Source organism: Scatophagus argus, chromosome 5 (genome assembly GCF_020382885.2).
Source record: "Scatophagus argus isolate fScaArg1 chromosome 5, fScaArg1.pri, whole genome shotgun sequence".
Taxonomy (NCBI): domain Eukaryota; kingdom Metazoa; phylum Chordata; class Actinopteri; family Scatophagidae; genus Scatophagus; species Scatophagus argus.
Window position 1 is genome coordinate 24,656,329 of NC_058497.1, and position 17,870 is coordinate 24,674,198.

Below are 17,870 nucleotides of genomic sequence, written 5' to 3' on the forward strand. Positions count from 1 at the left end.
ATTAATACTTCCCGTCTGCAAAGCCAAATGAGATGCTCGGACCTGAAGCGGCTAAAGAAATAGCCAAAGTCCCTCTCTCAGATAACACAATATTCAGACGTATTGATGACATGTCTGCAGACATCGAAAGTGTGCTTTTGGAGAAGATCCGTATCAGTAATAAATGTGCGTTGCAACTTGATGAGTCTCCTGATATTAGTGGACCTGCTCAACTCTTGGCCAATGTGCGTTTTGTGGATGGAGACGCAATCAGAGAAAACTTCCTGTTTCCTAAAAAACAACAGGAGAGGAAATTTTTCCGGTCACATCAGAATATCTTGAAAAAGGAAGACTTCAGTGGCAAAACTGCACTCGTGTCTGCACTGATGGAGCTGCAGCCATGGTTGGGCGCACCAAAGGCTTTGTAAGCAGAGTGAAGGAAAGAAACCCAGACGTGATTGTTACGCACTGTTTTTTACAGCGCGAGGTCCTCGTAGCCAAGACTTTACCAGCAGACCTCGTTCCTGTGTTGGATGATGTGAACCTGTGAAACCTGTGAACCTGTGAAAAGTCGCATATTTGCAGTTTTGTGTGAGGAAATGGGAGCGGAGCATAAAGCCTTGCTGTTTCATACGGAGGTCCGATGGTTGTCGCGCGGCAAGCTGCTGGCCCGTGTGTATGAGCTGCAGGAGGAACTTAAAGTGTTTCTGACAAACCAGAGGTCCGATTACGCAAAGCTGCTTGCAAGTGATGAATGGTTGGCAGGGCTGGCGTACCTGGCAGATATTTTTCATCATCTGAACGAACTGAACACACGAATGCAAGGCAGAAATGAAAACCTGCTTACAAGTACAGATAAAATAAATGGATTCCGTTCAAAGGTGCACCTCTGGCAACAACATGTGGAAAGTGGCAACCTTGATATGTTCCCTCTCACCAATAAATGGCAAGAGGTTAATACTGCCGCATTGTGTGAGATAATAGTCAAACATTTGAAAACTCTTGAGGAGAAGATGTCATTTTATTTCTCCTCAGCCTCCACTGAATGCCTTGACTGGGTTAGGGACCCAAAGAGCTCAGCATCAGTTGTTGGAAAGGACATGACTTTACAGAAGCAGGAGGAACTAACTGAACTGAGAGAAGATGGTGCTTTAAAGCTAAGCTTTGCTGATCTACCTTTGGACAGTTTTTGGTTGGCTACTGCCAAGGAGTTCCCCATGCTGGCAAACAAAGCTATTTTGACTTTGCTCCCATTTTCCACAACACATCTGTGTGAGGTGAGCTTTTCAAGTCTGACTGCTATAAAAACTAAAAACAGAGAGAGACTGAGAGCTGTTGAGGAAGAGCTTCGTATGTGTCTTTCTTCGATTCCTGCCAGGATATCAGCTCAGTTTTAAAGATTAAAAGAGATGAAAACTTATTTCTTAGTGTTTATTTCATTCATATTCCAGACACTTTGACCAGAATGACTTTATATTGTTAATATAGGCTTTTTTAAACATTTTCAGCTGGTGCTGTGCCTCGTGATGTTTTCAATGAAAAAAATGTACCTTGGCTCAGTAAAGGTTGAAAAACACTGCCCGAGACTCCACCTCAATGGGGGCGTAACACTGAGCTTCAGGTGGTTGCTGATGAAGCTCCCCGTCGGTCACCACATGTCTGAGTCTGGACAGACGGATGGAAACTGACGCTCAGAGGCCTCAGAGGCTCTGCATCCAGTAAGGTGAGTGTTTGTAATTCGTCACTTCCACCCCTGCCTGTAACCAGTTGTCTGTCCTCGATTGAACCTTTTAATGAAACAGCTTTGAGGTCTGGACCACATGAAGTAACTTGTGCTGGGCATTTTGCCATTTGTTTTTAAGGATCCATATAAATAACCAGGAGTAAACAGACTCACTGTTGTCTTTTAATTCTCCGTAACGGACACCTTGTGGGCATTAATCCTCGCTTGATTTCTTTCTGTCAAGTCTTTCTTGGTGGCCAATCTGGTGGCAGCAGACGAGACAGAATCACTCATCCATCCTTCTCCCTCATGTTTTCCAGCCCCTTGTTGGGGATCCTCAGGCACATGGGATATGTAATCCCTCCAGTGGAACCTGTGCCCTGTGATCTCCTAGAGGGATGTGACTTTAACACCTCCAGAAGGAAATGAAACTGACATCTTCAAATGCAGATCAACAATAGATCAACTTCACACTCCTTCAGGATTTATGAGCTCCTCATCCTGTCTCCAAGGTTGAGCCCATCCACCCTCGTTTGTGAACGAGTCCCCAAGTCACTTGAACTCATTTTCAAACAGCTGCCCCTGCAATAGAGGCTTTAAACATGTCCAACTGTGACTCTCACTCCTGACTCTCCTGCTCTCCAAGTGGCCTCTGTGTGACGGATGCTGTTCTGTAGTACCAGGGCCTGAGGGGAAGTGGAGCAACTACAGACACACAGCGACTGACTCCACTGCAACACTACACTTCCTGTTACATCACCCAAAGAATGATGGGAAGTGTAGTGCTAAAAACGTCTCATTCAGCCCAAATTTAAGACAAACAGCAGAAGTGAAGAAGAAAGACAAAATGCATGAAAATGAACATTTTGATGTTTTACAATATGAGTTGATTTTTGACAGAAGTGTCAGAATGTCTCATCAACATGTTTCTTATATCCCTGGAACACTGACACTCACCTCCATCCATTCATATACACAGATTTACTGTGGAAATGACTCTGAAGGATTTCTGACAGCTTTCAACCTTCCCAGGATCAATTACACACCAATAACATCAACATTAATATCAAAGTGATCAGGAAAAAATCTTTAGATGATGTGAGAGTCTGGAACCTGATTTTATTGGATAAACACGCTTATTTATGTGAGAAATCAATTCAGATTGTATGTGTGTGTGTGTTTCCCTAACAGGAGGAGACTCTCCCTCCTACACTGAACACAGAGACACCGAGGAACCAAACCAGAGCCAAAATCCAGCATAAAGAGGTTCAGTGAATGTGGTGTTGAAGGTGTGGAGGTGGATCAGTGTGTCAGAGGAGACTCTGTAGAAGGACAGAGTGCCAGCAGGACAGTCCACATACACTGCAACTCTGTGAGAGACAGAGGAAGAGGAGGAGGAGGACGAGGAGGGGAGGTCTGTTCTTATGTTATTGTGCCAGAAAGAGAAACCATCAACATCAGAGCAGCTCAGACTCCAGGACTGATTATTCCATCCAAACACACAGTCAGCAGTGTTTCCTTTCCTTCTGATTCCTCTGTAAGTCACTGATACATAAACTCCTCCTCTCCACTCGACCTCCCAGTAGCAGCGACCAGTCAGACCAGTTCTACACAGCAGCTGAGGCCTGCAGTCAAACCTCTCTGGATGATCAGGATGAGGCTGCTCCTCTGTCACTCGTGTCACCTTCCTGTTGTTGTCAGACAGTTTGAGTTTTGTGTTTACTGTGTTTGTGTCCACTGTGAGTTCACAGGCATCTGATGGAGAGAACAAGACACAATACAGCAGCAGTTTATCATCTAACACACCTGATGGCTTCATTTGTTGCTTCATTAACAGACTGACTGTTCATTAGATCAAAACTTCACAGTGACTCATCTTGTTGGATCTTCTATCAAACTGAGAGCTGAATGCAGATACACAAGCTTTAGACTGAAACTACTTTAACATGTGCTGCCTTGTTTTCATCAATCAAAGTCAACACACACTTACACTTCCTCAGACCAGGTTTCAGCCTCTGCTGTCCACCATGTTCCACCCTGGAGGAAGAAACAAAGTCAGAATGAACCTTCAGAAGCTTCCTCATCAATGATCTTCATCAACCTTCACTCAGATCCACCATGAAGACAAAACAGCTGCATTTAGAAAACACATTTCATACACAGACTCAGTTCAACTTGACATCAAACATTCAGAAGAAAACAACAAGAAGAAGAAACCAGCTGACATCCACTTTTCTGACTGTGACTCACATGTGATGAAGCTCCCAAACTGTGTGATTCATGATGCACACAAACCTGCTAAATATGTGTTTTTCTGATAGATCGATTGTTCTTTGACCTTCAGTTTGAGCTCACGTTTGATTCGTTTCCTGATTGATCAGCAATTGAAGAAAGTTTGATGTGGCCTGTCAGGAGCTTCCAGAGTCCACACTGAAACACCAAAGCCACTGAGCGCCGTCAGTCTCCAGCTGGTCTGCGCTCGCCTTTAGTCATCTTTCCAGTGGAAAAGAATGATGCATGATGGTTCATCAGCACTTTATATTATTTCATTCGTAAATCCTTTTTGACTGTATTTGTCACAGAGTGTGTGTGGTGGTCAGTAAATGACGGACAGCAGATCCTGGTGTGATATTAGTTAGGAGGTCAGTCTCAGTGGGGACAGGGACTCTCAGCACATCAGTGACTGTCTTCACTGTTATCAGCAGTGCTGCTGGTCCACACTGTGAACCAACAGTCCTCAGCTTGTCACTGTGACAGACAAACTGTGTGTGAGCTCTTGTTGTCTGTTCATACCTGAGAGTGTCCAGTCTCCAGTGTGGATCCTCCAGTCCAGCAGACAGCAGCTTCACTCCTGAGTCTCCTGGATGATTGTAGCTCAGGTCCAGCTCTCTCAGATGGGAGGGGTTGGATCTCAGAGCTGAGGCCAGAGAAGTACAGCCTTCCTGTGTGATCATACAACCTGACAACCTGGAGACACACACACACACACACACACAGAGGCAAACAGATTGGTGGCTCTCATCACTGACATCAGCATGTATATGTCCAACAAAACTGACATGGACATCTGTTAAACAGAACCTGAATCCTGACCTGAGAGTCTCCAGCTGACAGTTTGGACTCTTCAGTCCAGCAGACAGCAGCTTCACTCCTGAATCCTGCAGGTGGTTGTTACTCAGGTCCAGCTCTCTCAGACTAGAGGACTGGGAGCTGAGAACTGAGGACAGAGCTTCACAGCTTCTCCCTGACAGATTACAGCCACTCAGCCTGAAGGAGAGTTAGTGATAAAGACAAACTCTGATTCGGTTTCTGTTGTATACAACATAAAATATATCATATCTCACTGGCTGCCCCTAATGAGTTAATGAGTAACTGTCAAATCAGCAGTGAAATCAAACACTAGAGGGCAGCAATATGACATTGCAGAGTCTGTCTCAAATCCCAATTTAAACTCCAGGGATCACACACACACACACACACACACACACATTGATCAGGTCAAATATCTGATCTGACAGTGTAATGTATTTATGTTAACAGTGCAATATATCTTTACTGTTTAATCTGTGATTCTGTACTTCATGTTTAATTACATGTGAATGTGAATGTTGTCATGACTGGTGCTCGTGTAATTGCTGTGAGCACATTAGGCACAGCCAACCAAATTTCATTGTACATTTAGTATAATGACAATAAATTGTTTGTATTGTAGTAAATTGTATTGTCACCGTGGCAACAACAAAACAGCAAATCATCTCCCTGAGCCACGCAGTAATAAGATAATAATGCAGGCAAAATGTTGGAAAGGGGTTAGTTATCTAGGAAACAAAATATTAAAAGTGTAACATCTCTTCTTTCTGCTGTGCAGTTTGTGCCATCACTTTATTGATCTGTTCAGGTCGTGTGGATCTGCTCATCAATCAGGTTATGGAAAGGTTGGCAGCAGAAGTGACCTTGAAAACCACAATCTCCATGATGAGCCTGAGAATTAGACTGTGGACGTTCAAGATCGATCTCTTGGACAAAATTGGTTACACAGTGTTTTTAGTATAATCTACACTGTTAAATACTACAAATGTTGGTCATCTGTTTTTAAATCCACTTCAACTTTTATGTCAGTCTGGATGTAAAGGCTGATCTCTGAAACAGAACCTGAATCCTGACCTGAGAGTCTCCAGCTGCCAGTTTGGACTCTTCAGTCCAGCAGACAGCAGCTTCACTCCTGAATCCTGCAGGTGGTTGTTCCTCAGGTCCAGCTCTCTCAGACTAGAGGACTGGGAGCTGAGAACTGAGGACAGATCTTCACAGCTTCTCCCTGACAGATTACAGCCACTCAGCCTAAAAAAACATGCAGGACAAGAAAAGATTTCTATGTGATTTAGATCTATAAATGACTGGAGAACAGTGATGACAAAATCAGAAAAGAGTGATGGTTCATCCTTCACAAATTAATTAATCCTGACCTGAGAGTCTCCAGCTGACAGTTTGGACTCTTCAGTCCAGCAGACAGCAGCTTCACTCCTGAATCCTGCAGGTGGTTGTTACTCAGGTCCAGCTCTCTCAGACTAGAGGACTGGGAGCTGAGAACTGAGGACAGAGCTTCACAGCTTCTCTCTGACAGATTACAGCTACTCAGCCTAAACAAAACATACAGGACATATAAGAAAACATTTCATTGTATATTTGATATGACTCACACTGGAAGTTATTTGAGTAATAAAATGACAACAAAAATATAAAAGTATATAACAGTTATGGGTCATCCTTCACAAGTTAATTCATCTCACTCCTGTGGAGGGTCAGCGAAAGTGAAGAAACAGTTTATGTCACGTTGAAGTTTCAGTTAGTTAGTTTTCACTTTTATTTTCTAGTTTGTCTCCTCTTGTGTCTTGTTTAGCTTGTCATTTCCTGTCTTTGTCTGTTTTCCCTCCTTTTGTGACAGTTTGCTCCTCCCTGATTAGTTTCACCTGTCTCGTTACATCACCTATATACACCTGTGCTGTCCTTGTGTTTGTTGTGGATTTGCTGTGTTTCTCTGAGTTCCCTGGCAAACCCTACGTTCTCTGTTTTCCGGTGGTCTCAGTTGTTGGGACCATGTGCTGTCATGTGTTGGTGAGAACAATAGAGAGGCCTACATGTGACCCATAAAGCCTGACTTAGAGTGACTAACCGTTAGAAATCTATTTTATGGCGTACGCCTAGTCATAAATTCCTGAGCTCAAACTCCGGACGAGCACGGACATTGGCTGCGTGCCAGCCATCCCTAAAGAATCTACGGTGACGTCACTCAGGTAATAAAAGTTCAGCGCGACCCTCAGTCGTGGCTTTTTTCCCGTGCACAAGGACAGTGGAGAGCTGTGAAGTTCTCTACAACTTAGTCGCCAAAAGGGAGCAACTCCTCGAACGTTTGAGCATCATCATCTTAAATCCTAGGTCACAGTCTCTCGCAGGCCGAGAAATCGACTGTAGTGTGTTTCGCTTCTTTTTCCTTTTTTTCCTTTTCCTCCAACATGTATCGCTACAACCAGCTGATTACATGCGAACGAGGACCACGCGCGCCAACTTTGTTAAAGCAAAACAAAGTTTGTTAATTCACCGGTGATTTTTCCCCCGCAACCGCCGAGGGACCACTGTGCCGCATCATCTGAGACGCAGATCGTCAGCATCCGCCGAGGACAACGCTGCGACCGCTCAAGCGGACTGTTTAAACTTCCAACTCCGAAGGATCGGAGCAACGAAGAGTAAGAGGCTTATGTCTGGGCAGAGATAACGTAAAATAGATTTGCTTACACATGCTTTGTAACTTTGTAAGTGCTGCATTTAATTGTTTTGGTTACCGATCACCCACTTCCTCCGGCTCAGCAAACCCACGTGTCACTAGTTAAAGGACCAATAGCTGAGCAGATAGACTCCGGTTTACTGACTCCGCTATTGTGTGGTGATAAACGGGTTTCCAGAGACGTGAAGTGGTTTATTTTCCTATTTGGGTGTATTCCTCTTTCTTCTATCTCTTTCCTTTCTTCTTTTTACTAATCCTTCTGAACGGTGAGACTAAAGCCCGACCACGTGGTCACGAACCGTAACCAAGGGGTACGTGGCTCCCAAAGGCTTTCGTCCATGGTTCTTGTCTGTGGTCACGCAAAACAGGCCACGTGAGCCATTACCACTCTGGCCCGAATAACATACTTGACGTGTTGTTCTGTAGCCATTGTGAGTACTGTTAAATTACAAGTGTATTATTCTGCTGATTTAATGTGTTAATTAATTTGATGTTTCGTGTGCTGTTTTAATTTGCTGTTTATGGCTGCTTATTCTTTGTGCTGGCTCCCCCTAGCGTAGTTATTCACCTCCCCTTTTTGTTATAATCTACTGCCATCTTGTGGCCGTAGCTTGTCATCATTTTAGTTATAGTCTGCTGCCATCTTGTGGTCGTAGTGCGCCACCAATTTAGGGTATAGTCTGCTGCCATCTCGTGGTCGTAGCCTACCTTCATTTTAGTTTTAGTCTGCTGCCATCTTGTGGCTGTAGTCTGTCACTACTTCGATTTTAGCCGGCCGCCATTTTGTTTGTTTTTAGCCTTTAGCTTGTTAGCCACCCTCGAGCTAGCTTGCTAACCGCCATTTTGTTTGTTTTTAGCCTTTAGCTTGTTAGCCACCCTCGAGCTAGCTTGCTAACCGCCATTTTGTTTGTTTTTAGCCTTTAGCTTGTTAGCCACCCTCGAGCTAGCTTGCTAACCGCCATTTTGTTTGTTTTTAGCCTTCAGCTTGTTAGCCACCCTCGAGCTAGCTTGCTCGCTGCCATTTTGTTTGTTTTTAGCCTTTAGCTTGTTAGCTGCCCTCTAGCTAACTTGCTAACCTCCATTTTGTTTGTTTTTAGCCATTAGCTCGTCAGTCTCTTCTTTGTTTATTGTCTACCGCCAGTGTTAACTCTCTCTCACTCTCTATACACACACCCACACCGTTATGAATGTCTTTTGCTGCTGTATCTGTATACCTATTGTAGCTAGTAGTTTAGTGTGCACTCAGAAACTTGAACTATAATAGCTTTGTTTTGAAGTGATACTTATCTTTGGATGCTTGTTACTTTAATAAATCTTGTTATAGTTTAACCTGTCGTGGACTGTGCTTATTGTGGGAAGTATTAATGACAACAGTTGGATCCGTGACAGCCAGTGCTCGAGTTTACCCTTCCAAACATTCAGAGACTGTTATTTCCCTTATTAATTTGGCTATTGGTCCCTGGTGACAGGGTGGTGCCCCGATATTCGTGTATTAAGCATACACTGATTTTACTTTAATGATTATTTCCCATAATCATTGACTCTTTGCCAATAACCAAATTGCTCCTACTAAGTCGCACAACACAGTGTTGCTTATGGTTTCTGGATCTTCTTTGTTTGGACCATGTTTACCAGGACTCACAGTCGCGTTTTGTTCGCCTGCTTCTGTTTCATTAAAGTTCATTTTGTTCACCTCAACTCTGGTGTCAGGGTCTGCACTTTGGGTCCTGATCTTTGATGTGATTCTAACACTTTGCAGGTTTTTCAACTACATTTTTCGACTCTTATTTGACCAAAACACATATTATTTGAGAACAACCCGTCACATGTGATCCAGTCAGAATCTGCAGTTCTGTGGTCACTTACAGAGCTTTGTTGGAGGCTTTGACCACTGGCAGCAGCCTCAGAAGAGCCTCCTCTGAAGCAGAGTATTTCTTCAGGTCAAACACGTCCAGATCTTCTTCTGATGACAGTAAGATGAAGACCAGAGCTGACCACTGAGCAGGAGACAGTTTATCTGTGGAGAGACTTCCTGACCTCAGGGACTGTTGGATCTCCTCCACCAGAGAACCATCATTCAGTTCATTCAGACAGTGGAACAGATTGATGCTCCTCTCTGGAGACAGATTCTCACTGATCTTCTTCTTGATGTACCTGACTGTTTCCTGATTGGTCTGTGAGACACTTCCTGTGTGTTTCATCAGACCTCGTAGGAGAGTCTGATTGGTCTGAAGTGAAAGACCCAGGAGGAAGCGGAGGAACAAGTCCAGGTGTCCATTTGGACTCTGCAAAGCCTCATCCACAGCACTCTGGTACAGATGAGTTAGTTTTGAGTCATTTCTGAACAGTTTAAACCACTTTGATGTTGGCGATTCTTCAGCCAGCAAGTTGACACCAGAGTTGTTGAATGTCTGGTGGACATGAAGAGCAGCCAGAAACTCCTGAATGCTCAGATGGATGAAGCAGAACACCTTGTCCTGGTACAGTCCTCTCTCCTCTTTAAAGATCTGGGTGAACACTCCTGAGTACACTGAGGCTGCTCTGATATCGATGCCACAGTCTGTCAGGTCTGATTCATAGAAGATCAGGTTTCCTTTCTGCAGCTGCTCAAAAGCCAGTTTTCCCAGAGACTCAATCATCTTCCTGCTGTCTGGACTCCACTGTGGATCTGTTCCATCTCCTCCATCATACTTGATGTTCTTCACTTTGGACTGAACCACCAGGAAGTGGATGTACATCTCAGTCAGGGTCCTGGGCAGCTCTCCTCCCTCTCTGGTCTTCAACACATCCTCCAGAACTGTAGCAGTGATCCAGCAGAAGACTGGGATGTGGCACATGATGTGGAGGCTTCGTGATGTCTTGATGTGGGAGATGATTCTGCTGGCCTGCTCCTCATCTCTGGATCTCTTCCTGAAGTACTCCTCCTTCTGTGGGTCAGTGAACCCTCTGACCTCTGTCACCATGTCAACACACTCAGGAGGGGTCTGATTGGCTGCTGCAGGTCGTGTGGTTATCCAGAGGCGAGCAGAGGGAAGCAGATTCCCCCTGATGAGGTTTGTCAGCAGCACATCCACTGAGGTGGACTCTGTGACATCAGTCAGGATCTCATTGTTGTGGAAGTCCAGAGGAAGTCGACACTCATCCAGACCGTCAAAGATGAACACAACCTGGAACTCTTCAAACCTGCAGATTCCTGCTTCTTTGGTTTCAGTGAAGAAGTCATGAACAAGTTCCACCAAGCTGAACTTTTTCTCTCTCAGCACATTCAGCTCTCTGAAAGTGAATGGAAATGTGAAGTGGACGTCCTGGTTGGCTTTGTCTTCAGCCCAGTCCAGAGTGAACTTCTGTGTTAAGACTGTTTTCCCAATGCCAGCCACTCCCTTTGTCATCACTGTTCTGATTGGTCCATCTCTTCCAGGTGAGGCTTTAAAGATGTCTTCTTGTCTGATTGTTGTTTCTGGTCTTGTGGTTTTCCTGGATGCTGTTTCAATCTGTCTGACCTCATGTTCTTCATTGACCTCTGCAGTCCCTCCCTCTGTGATGTAGAGCTCTGTGTAGATCTGATTCAGGAGGGTCGGGTTTCCTGCTTTAGCAATCCCCTCAAACACACTCTCATACTTCTTCTTCAGCTCAGATTTGAGCTGACATCGACAAACTGCAGCAACAGTTCCTGAATGAAAACACAACAAATCAGTGAGTGGATGTTGGTGTTAATGTGAGAAAAGTGGAGTGTGGAAAATCCTCTTACTGCTGTGCAGACGGTCAGCCAGCTCCTCCTGCTTCATTCTCCTCAGGAAGTGCAGTGTGATCTTCAGAAATGCGTCTCTGCTGCTGCTCCTCTGCTCTTCATCCTCACCATCCAACACCTCCTCATCCTCACTCTGCCTCTCTAAGCTTTCTGGGTCATCTGGACTCAGAACCTTCTGGAACTTCTTCAGCTCGTTCTTCACAAAAGTGACAATGTTCTCCTCGAGATGCTGGAAAAGAATAAAACAAAGATAAAAATTGTGTTGATTTGATTTGGAGCTGAGCTAAAAGTTGTTGTTGGACGTTTACACACCATGAATATGGAGTCCAGGTCTGCTGGATTCTGCTGGACAGACTGACCACCGAGAACATCTGACTGTTGCTGCTGAACTCTGTGGAGAAAACAGGACGTATGATGATTACACACATTTTAGCACTTGTTGGTTTTCAAGGATCAGCTGATCCGGTTTTCTGGCACCAATGAGGCCACCTTCAGGTTGGTCTAAGAAGCAGCTCACTGTCACCTGCTGACAAAGTGTTTGGTTGGTCAAACCACGAGTTTCATCCAAATTTCCTGGAAAACCGATGTGTTTCTGTGGACTAAATCTCCTGCTTACAGAAAAGTGAAAAAGCTACAGGAAACAAAATGAGTTTGAAAAACCTTTGCTGGAATCAGCAGACTGAGACCACCGAGCAGCTGCCTTACAGTAACTTTGTAATGACAAATCTGGAGCCAGTGGAGTCTGAAAGCTGAGACCAACTGGTAGATCTTTTTGTGGACTGACTTGATAGAAGGAGAAGCTGCAGAACATCAAACTCATCTGCTTTAAACTTTTACCTTCCTTCAGCAGAGTCGTGTCCACCTCTGAAGTTAAGAGGAGGTTGAAGCATGGACCTGTCACTCTTCATGGACACACAGCTGGGTTCAGGTTCAGGTTCAGGACAGTCTGGTCTCTGCTGCTGCTCGGGGCTTCAACACAACACACACAGAGCTTTGAGTGTGAATAATGATGGTGGAGTGATGTGAGTGCTGAGCTGTGACATGGAGAAGAGTCATGGACAGTTAGAGATCCTCATCTCACCTCTGAGCTTTGGTCTGGCTGTCATGTTCCCCACACAGAGTGGTTTTAGAGGGAGGGACTCCCTCCTCTGTCTCCTCACACTGATTCATAGCAGAGCCCACACCTTCACACAAACACAACAACATGCTGTCACACAGTATTGATCAGCAGTCCCCTCAGTCACATGACAAACATCCAGAGCTGTGATTGGACGAAACACAAAGCTGACAGCTGACATGACATCGTAGAAATGCTGACACTCTGAGCTGCACTTTAATCTCTACTCGAAGATTTGTTGGACTTTCGGGCTCTTTAATGATTCAAGTTGAATGGTGCCAGTTTAAAACACGGACAGACTGCAGGGCGTCTCTACTCTCATGTTTACGGTAATGAACGTGACTTGCTTTAGGAAAAAACAAACAAACAAACAAAGTGTGAGAATAAACAAGCTTTCCCGCTGATTCCTGACTGTTAGCAGCTGTTAGCATCACAGCTGAAGCCGCTTTTCACTCTTTCAAACGTCTTCTGCTAAAAAGCACAAGAGCCGAGCGGTCGATCGTGTCGGCCGACAGACTCGACTCCTGCCACACATTCAAACACTTTGGACTCTGAGGATCGAGTCAAAGTAACGGAAGGCACAAACAGTCACATAACACGAGTCATTAGAGAACAACAGAGAGAAAAACACACGTTTACCTTTGAGTGCGGAGCCACTAAACAATCTGCGTCAGCAGCTGAGAGAAAGTGAAAGTAACACAAACTTCCTGTTACGCCTCAAAAACAGACGACAGCAGATGGCTGAAGCTCTGCGGTCAAACCAGCCTTCACAATGTTTTCAAGGGCGGCCCTTTGCCGGGGGCGGCATGTGAGGACCTCCGCCCCGCCCACCGAAAAAAAAGATAAAAAATATCTAAATAATTAATTAATAATTGGCGTCCCCTGGCGTTGTAAATACGCCCCCCGAGAGCGCCGCTGCGACTCTGCAAGAAGGGGGGTGGAGGTGGAGGTGGGGTCACTCACCGAGGTCAAACCACTGGAGTAAGGAGGAGGGGGAACGGGGATCCTCCTAATTGTTCCACAGTTATGGAATCAAAAAGCACTCAAAGTAAATTTCACTCATAACACCAGGTAGTTGCCTACTGTAGGCCTGTTTCACATTCCATACACTCTTGTTTATCGTCTGTGGGTTGTGCGAAGGCCAATAATACAGCCTTACTGTTCAAAAATGAGACTATCTGTACCCCACCAATGTGTTGGTTTAGTCCTGACCCCTGCTGTCCGTCACGTCAGAGGCCATTGGCATCAGCGTAACCTGTTGATTCCCGAGGCGACTCCGATTCAGGTAATAAACATAATGGGTATAAAAAGGCCAAAGCTATCGGGTGCTTATTTCAGAAAGAAAAGGAAAGAAGAAGAGGAGAAACGGTCCAAAAACAAAGGTATGTAGCTAATGTTCCCTCTGGAGTGTACGTGTGCGCGCATGCGTGTGCGATCCCTCTTTCAATCAATAATTGAGTTAGCGGCTGAAGTTGTCAGCAGTTGTTCTTCCTCGCTGGTTGCAGAAGCTGCGGCCTGAACACGAGCATCGTGTGACTCAGCACAGCTCGCCGTCCTGTCGGGACTGCAGCAACAAACAAACAAACAAACAAACAGACTGCAGCAGCTTGGAGCTGTTCACGCCTCAGTCGTTCAGCGTCTCCTCCTCTTCTTCTCTTCTTTAGTCGTTTATAAAAAAAATCTAAAATCTTTTCTGACTTCATCTGAGGACGCGCAAAGTGCTCGAACCAACACAGATTTCCGTTTCCGGCCTCCAAACTGCGACGCGACATGAACATCAGCGGACGTAACGCCTGCAGAGGTCAGGATCTGACAGGATCAGAGGGTCAGGATCTGACAGGCGACCGTGGCAGATCACTGGATCCCTTCACACCCGATCAGCCTCACCGGGAACACGACTGATAATAAAATTAGTCGAACAGAGAACAATAAACATTTTAAAAGAAAGTTAAACTCCTCACAAATAAAAATAAATCAACGTGCTTGTAGAGAAACATTTAAGCTCAGGTGGCCTCAAACCTGAGACTTTGGCTGGTTTAGAGCTTTTACTTTTTGTATTTTGTCTTCATTTCTCCACTTCTGTGTGAAGCCACAGAGGGGATGCAAATGAATGAAATTCCCGTTATGTTTTATTTATAGACAATAACAACAAAAACTACATTAAAATGGGCATTTAAAGGGTTATTTTAAAGGAGGAAACTCCTCTGACTACATCAGACTGCGTCACCTTTGACCTTTAACCTGAACTTTATTCAGCGAGGCAGGTTACATCCAAACAAATTCATATTTACAATAACAGAGAAATTAAGTTCAGCCACAACTTTATGGAAAAATGAAACAAGAAATCAAACATGAAGAGGCAGAAAACACAGCAAGACAAGAAGCAAAAACGTTACAGGACAAAAAGTAAAACTTGATTTATCCAGGAAACATGTTGGATGCAGAAGAGCAGGAAAGCTGGAAAAGACGAAGCCTCCTCAGCGAAAACATCTCGCTGGATTAATGAAGACTGGAAAGTTGAAGAACGAACACGAGCAATCAGCAGGTTCAGCACATTCACTGAATATTGATCTCCGCTTGCAGGATGACAAGAAAAAGTCGCTGATATTGAGAATTTGCTTCCACAGCAACGGCAGGATTGGTTGAATTAAAGCCAGACAGCACATGCTCACACACACACACACACACACTTGTCAGAACTAAATTATTATTATTATTATTGTTATCAAATGTACAATTTCAAAATAAAACTCTATTGTAAGGAGGGATTTTACAGTTGGTTTGTCTTCAGAAGTTGAGCAGGTTTTTGATTTTTTGGGTTGAATTTACTACCATCAACATATGGTTGAGGTTTTCAACAAGAGTCTCCTTCTAAAATTACTATCAGTAAGAAAAGAAACACAAGAAAAATAACTAAACATCCTGAAACTTTACTTCATGTGGAATATACAGTACGTGTGTTTGACCCCTAGAGGGCAGTGTTACACAGACAAAGTATTAACACAAAAGTATTAACATTAAAATACACGTAAAGCACCAAAAGTAAAAGTACTCATTATGTGTGACATAATTCAGAATAAACTTTACATATTATTGTATCATAATTTTAGATGCAGTCACGTGTTCCTCACTTTAATATTGAAGCTGGTAAAGGTCGATTAACTACTTTATACAGCCTATGTGCTGGGAGTCTTGGGGATCAAGAAAGTTTAATATGTATTTATAGTATTACATCATATTTTATTTGTTAATTATATGTTGTATTGTTAAGCAAAATCTGCCTCTCTGACTTGTATCAGAGGCAGGAGGACTTAGTGTGGCCTCCAAGAAAGGTCTCGCAGCTACTCTGTCCTGATGTGGAGACGGATCAAGCTCTCCGCCATCCAGGAAACGTCTGCTTAGGCTCGTCAAGGGTCTGGACTGACAAATGTGCAGGTGGAGGAGGAGTTAGTAAGACTCCCCCACATCTCCTCACTCCTTCTCCTCACTTCACCCTCAGGGGCCGCAGATCACATGCTGAGCCCCAAAGCGGGTCCTGGACTCTCTCACACAGAGAGCAGCCTGAAAGGTCTAATTCAGGGAGGCACTGCTGTCGACTCCCTGCTTTCACAAACTCCACAGGTGCTCTGAGCTGAAGCTGTTCCTGTTCCCGTCTGATCACCAGCCTGGACGGCCACATAATCTCTGTCCCAGCCTCCTGTCTGCAGGAGAAACCACTCGACGGCTGTGTTGTCCCACGGCAGCATACACCTGATATGTAGCTCCACGATGATCCGCCCAGCTCCATGTCTGCTCTGTGCTGGACCTGCAGGTAAACTCCACTCAAATATCTGCTCTCAGAGGCCTGTGGGGCAGTCCGTCAGTCTCACCTGGTCAATCAGTAACCAGTCCTTCTACTCTTCAGCTGTTTATCACAACTGTACGATGTGGAGGCAGGATAAAACCTGCTGGCTGAACTTTGCCTCCCGCCACTGATGCGGTTGAGTCGTGTCAGCGTATTGTAATTAAACATAAAGAAAATGCATCAAATACAGAGGATAATAAAAGAAGATGCCTGGACAGAACAACAGAGCTTCAGCGCTAATGATCGCGACCCGCCAGGCACACACTGAGCTCCTCTTTAACCTCATTACCCTGAACCCCCCTGTTAAAGCCTTAAGGTCACACTCTGAATCTGCAATTTTGCAATAAATTCTGAGCCATGTCAAGTCATCTTGTAAGTTTAAAAAGATTAGACAATCCTGTATTGATCCCCAGAGGGGACATTCAAGTACTGCAGCACCTCAGGATAGAATAAGTACAGGAACAAACAAGAAGGAAAGAAAAAGACAGAAACTATAGTGCACTAAATACTAAATACAATTCACACATACCGTATATGTACAAGAGTAAGTCTGTGTTGTACATTTGTGAGATTATTTTTTGGTTATGGTGGTGCACTTTATTTGATAACACAATGCAATGTGCAGTGGTAAGGGAAGAAGGCGGTCTCACCTGGAAAAACAGAAAGTTAAATAAAAAGAGCATTTTAAACATGTGGCTGTGAACTTGTTTTCTACTTGTTCTTGTGTTGCTGGGCTACTGAAAGAGCTCCAATGGTTGCACACCTGTAGCCATCATAATAGGAAATAAATGAATCACATGAATAAATAGTGGAAAATAAAAAAATGAAACAATTATTTACGAAAATATTTTAGATATTGAGGATTATTTGACCCCATTTAACTGTAAACAGGGTAAGTAAATTAGAAAGCAAATAGTTTCTTTCACACATGCTTGTATACATACTACATAAGGAACTATGTCACGTCCTCTGAACAACAGCACTGATTAAAAACAGATGTAGTAACCAGAGGAGGCCACCAGGGGGAGCAGAGTGTGTGAGCTGTGAAGGAGGCGCGTCACTGCCCGCCCTCAGTGAATACACACATGTAGTGATGGGAATTGTCTGTTCTTTTTGCTTTTTCCTCATTCTTCCGTCCTCTGATTGGTTGGTCAGAGCAAAAGTCACAGTCAAGTGCGACTAGCAGTTCTGAACTGCTCCGGATGATGTACATGGCACAGTTGCTGTTGTAGTGTAGAGGTTTGGAGTTGTCTTAACTGTGTTTCTTGTTGTATTAATAATGTTAATTATCCTCAACACCTGAAATTCCTCTCTCTAATGCCACACCTTGTCACATTGCGTTTGTGGATAGTATTGATGATTTATTTATAATTGCTACGTGATAGCGGTTGTATTAAGAGGTGGACTAAGTCAGGTATGTCCCCACTGAGGGCCCAGGTACCAAATGAACGACCCGCCACTGGAAGCAACACAACATCAACAAAACTACACAACAAAATATAAAATAAAATGTGCAAAAACAAAAAAGCAGCATCTGGGTAACAACAGATACATTAAGATGTGCAGAAACACAGCTCTCATGCAGACATTTTAGCCAGTTCGTCATCAGTTGCGTTTTGTTTTACCAGGGTAAAACAGGGAGGGACCACACGCTGACTGTGCTGCCTCGCCGACGCCTGA

At 44.2% G+C, this 17,870-nt stretch overlaps 2 protein-coding genes across 2 annotated transcripts in view; both read right to left on the bottom strand.

Annotated features, from left to right (window-relative positions):
• LOC124059709 (protein NLRC3-like) overlaps positions 1-17,870 on the bottom strand; it is an 87,482-nt gene that overhangs the window by 18,864 nt on the left and 50,748 nt on the right. The window lies entirely within an intron of this gene.
• Positions 1,397-12,979, bottom strand: LOC124059237 (NACHT, LRR and PYD domains-containing protein 12-like). The gene is made up of 10 exons (XM_046389089.1): positions 12,311-12,979; positions 12,067-12,198; positions 11,747-11,837; positions 11,542-11,610; positions 11,230-11,458; positions 9,348-11,151; positions 6,166-6,339; positions 4,496-4,669; positions 3,693-3,739; positions 1,397-3,457 (listed from the first exon to the last, which is right to left on the bottom strand). The coding sequence occupies exons 1-10, from the start codon at positions 12,433-12,435 to the stop codon at positions 2,910-2,912; spliced, it is 3,393 nt and encodes a 1,130-aa protein (XP_046245045.1). The 5' UTR covers positions 12,436-12,979; the 3' UTR covers positions 1,397-2,909.

Excerpts from the sequence above, each read along its gene's own strand:
- LOC124059237 (XM_046389089.1), bottom strand. The coding sequence starts at position 12,435 with ATGTTGTTGTGTTTGTGTGAAGGTGTGGGCTCTGCTATGAATCAGTGT. Across the intron at positions 11,838-12,066 it reads CACGACTCTGCTGAAGGAAG|GAGATTTAGTCCACAGAAAC; the intron begins GTAAAAGTTTAA and ends TTCTGTAAGCAG. Across the intron at positions 3,740-4,495 it reads TGGAGACTGGACACTCTCAG|GGTGGAACATGGTGGACAGC; the intron begins GTATGAACAGAC and ends TTCTTCCTCCAG.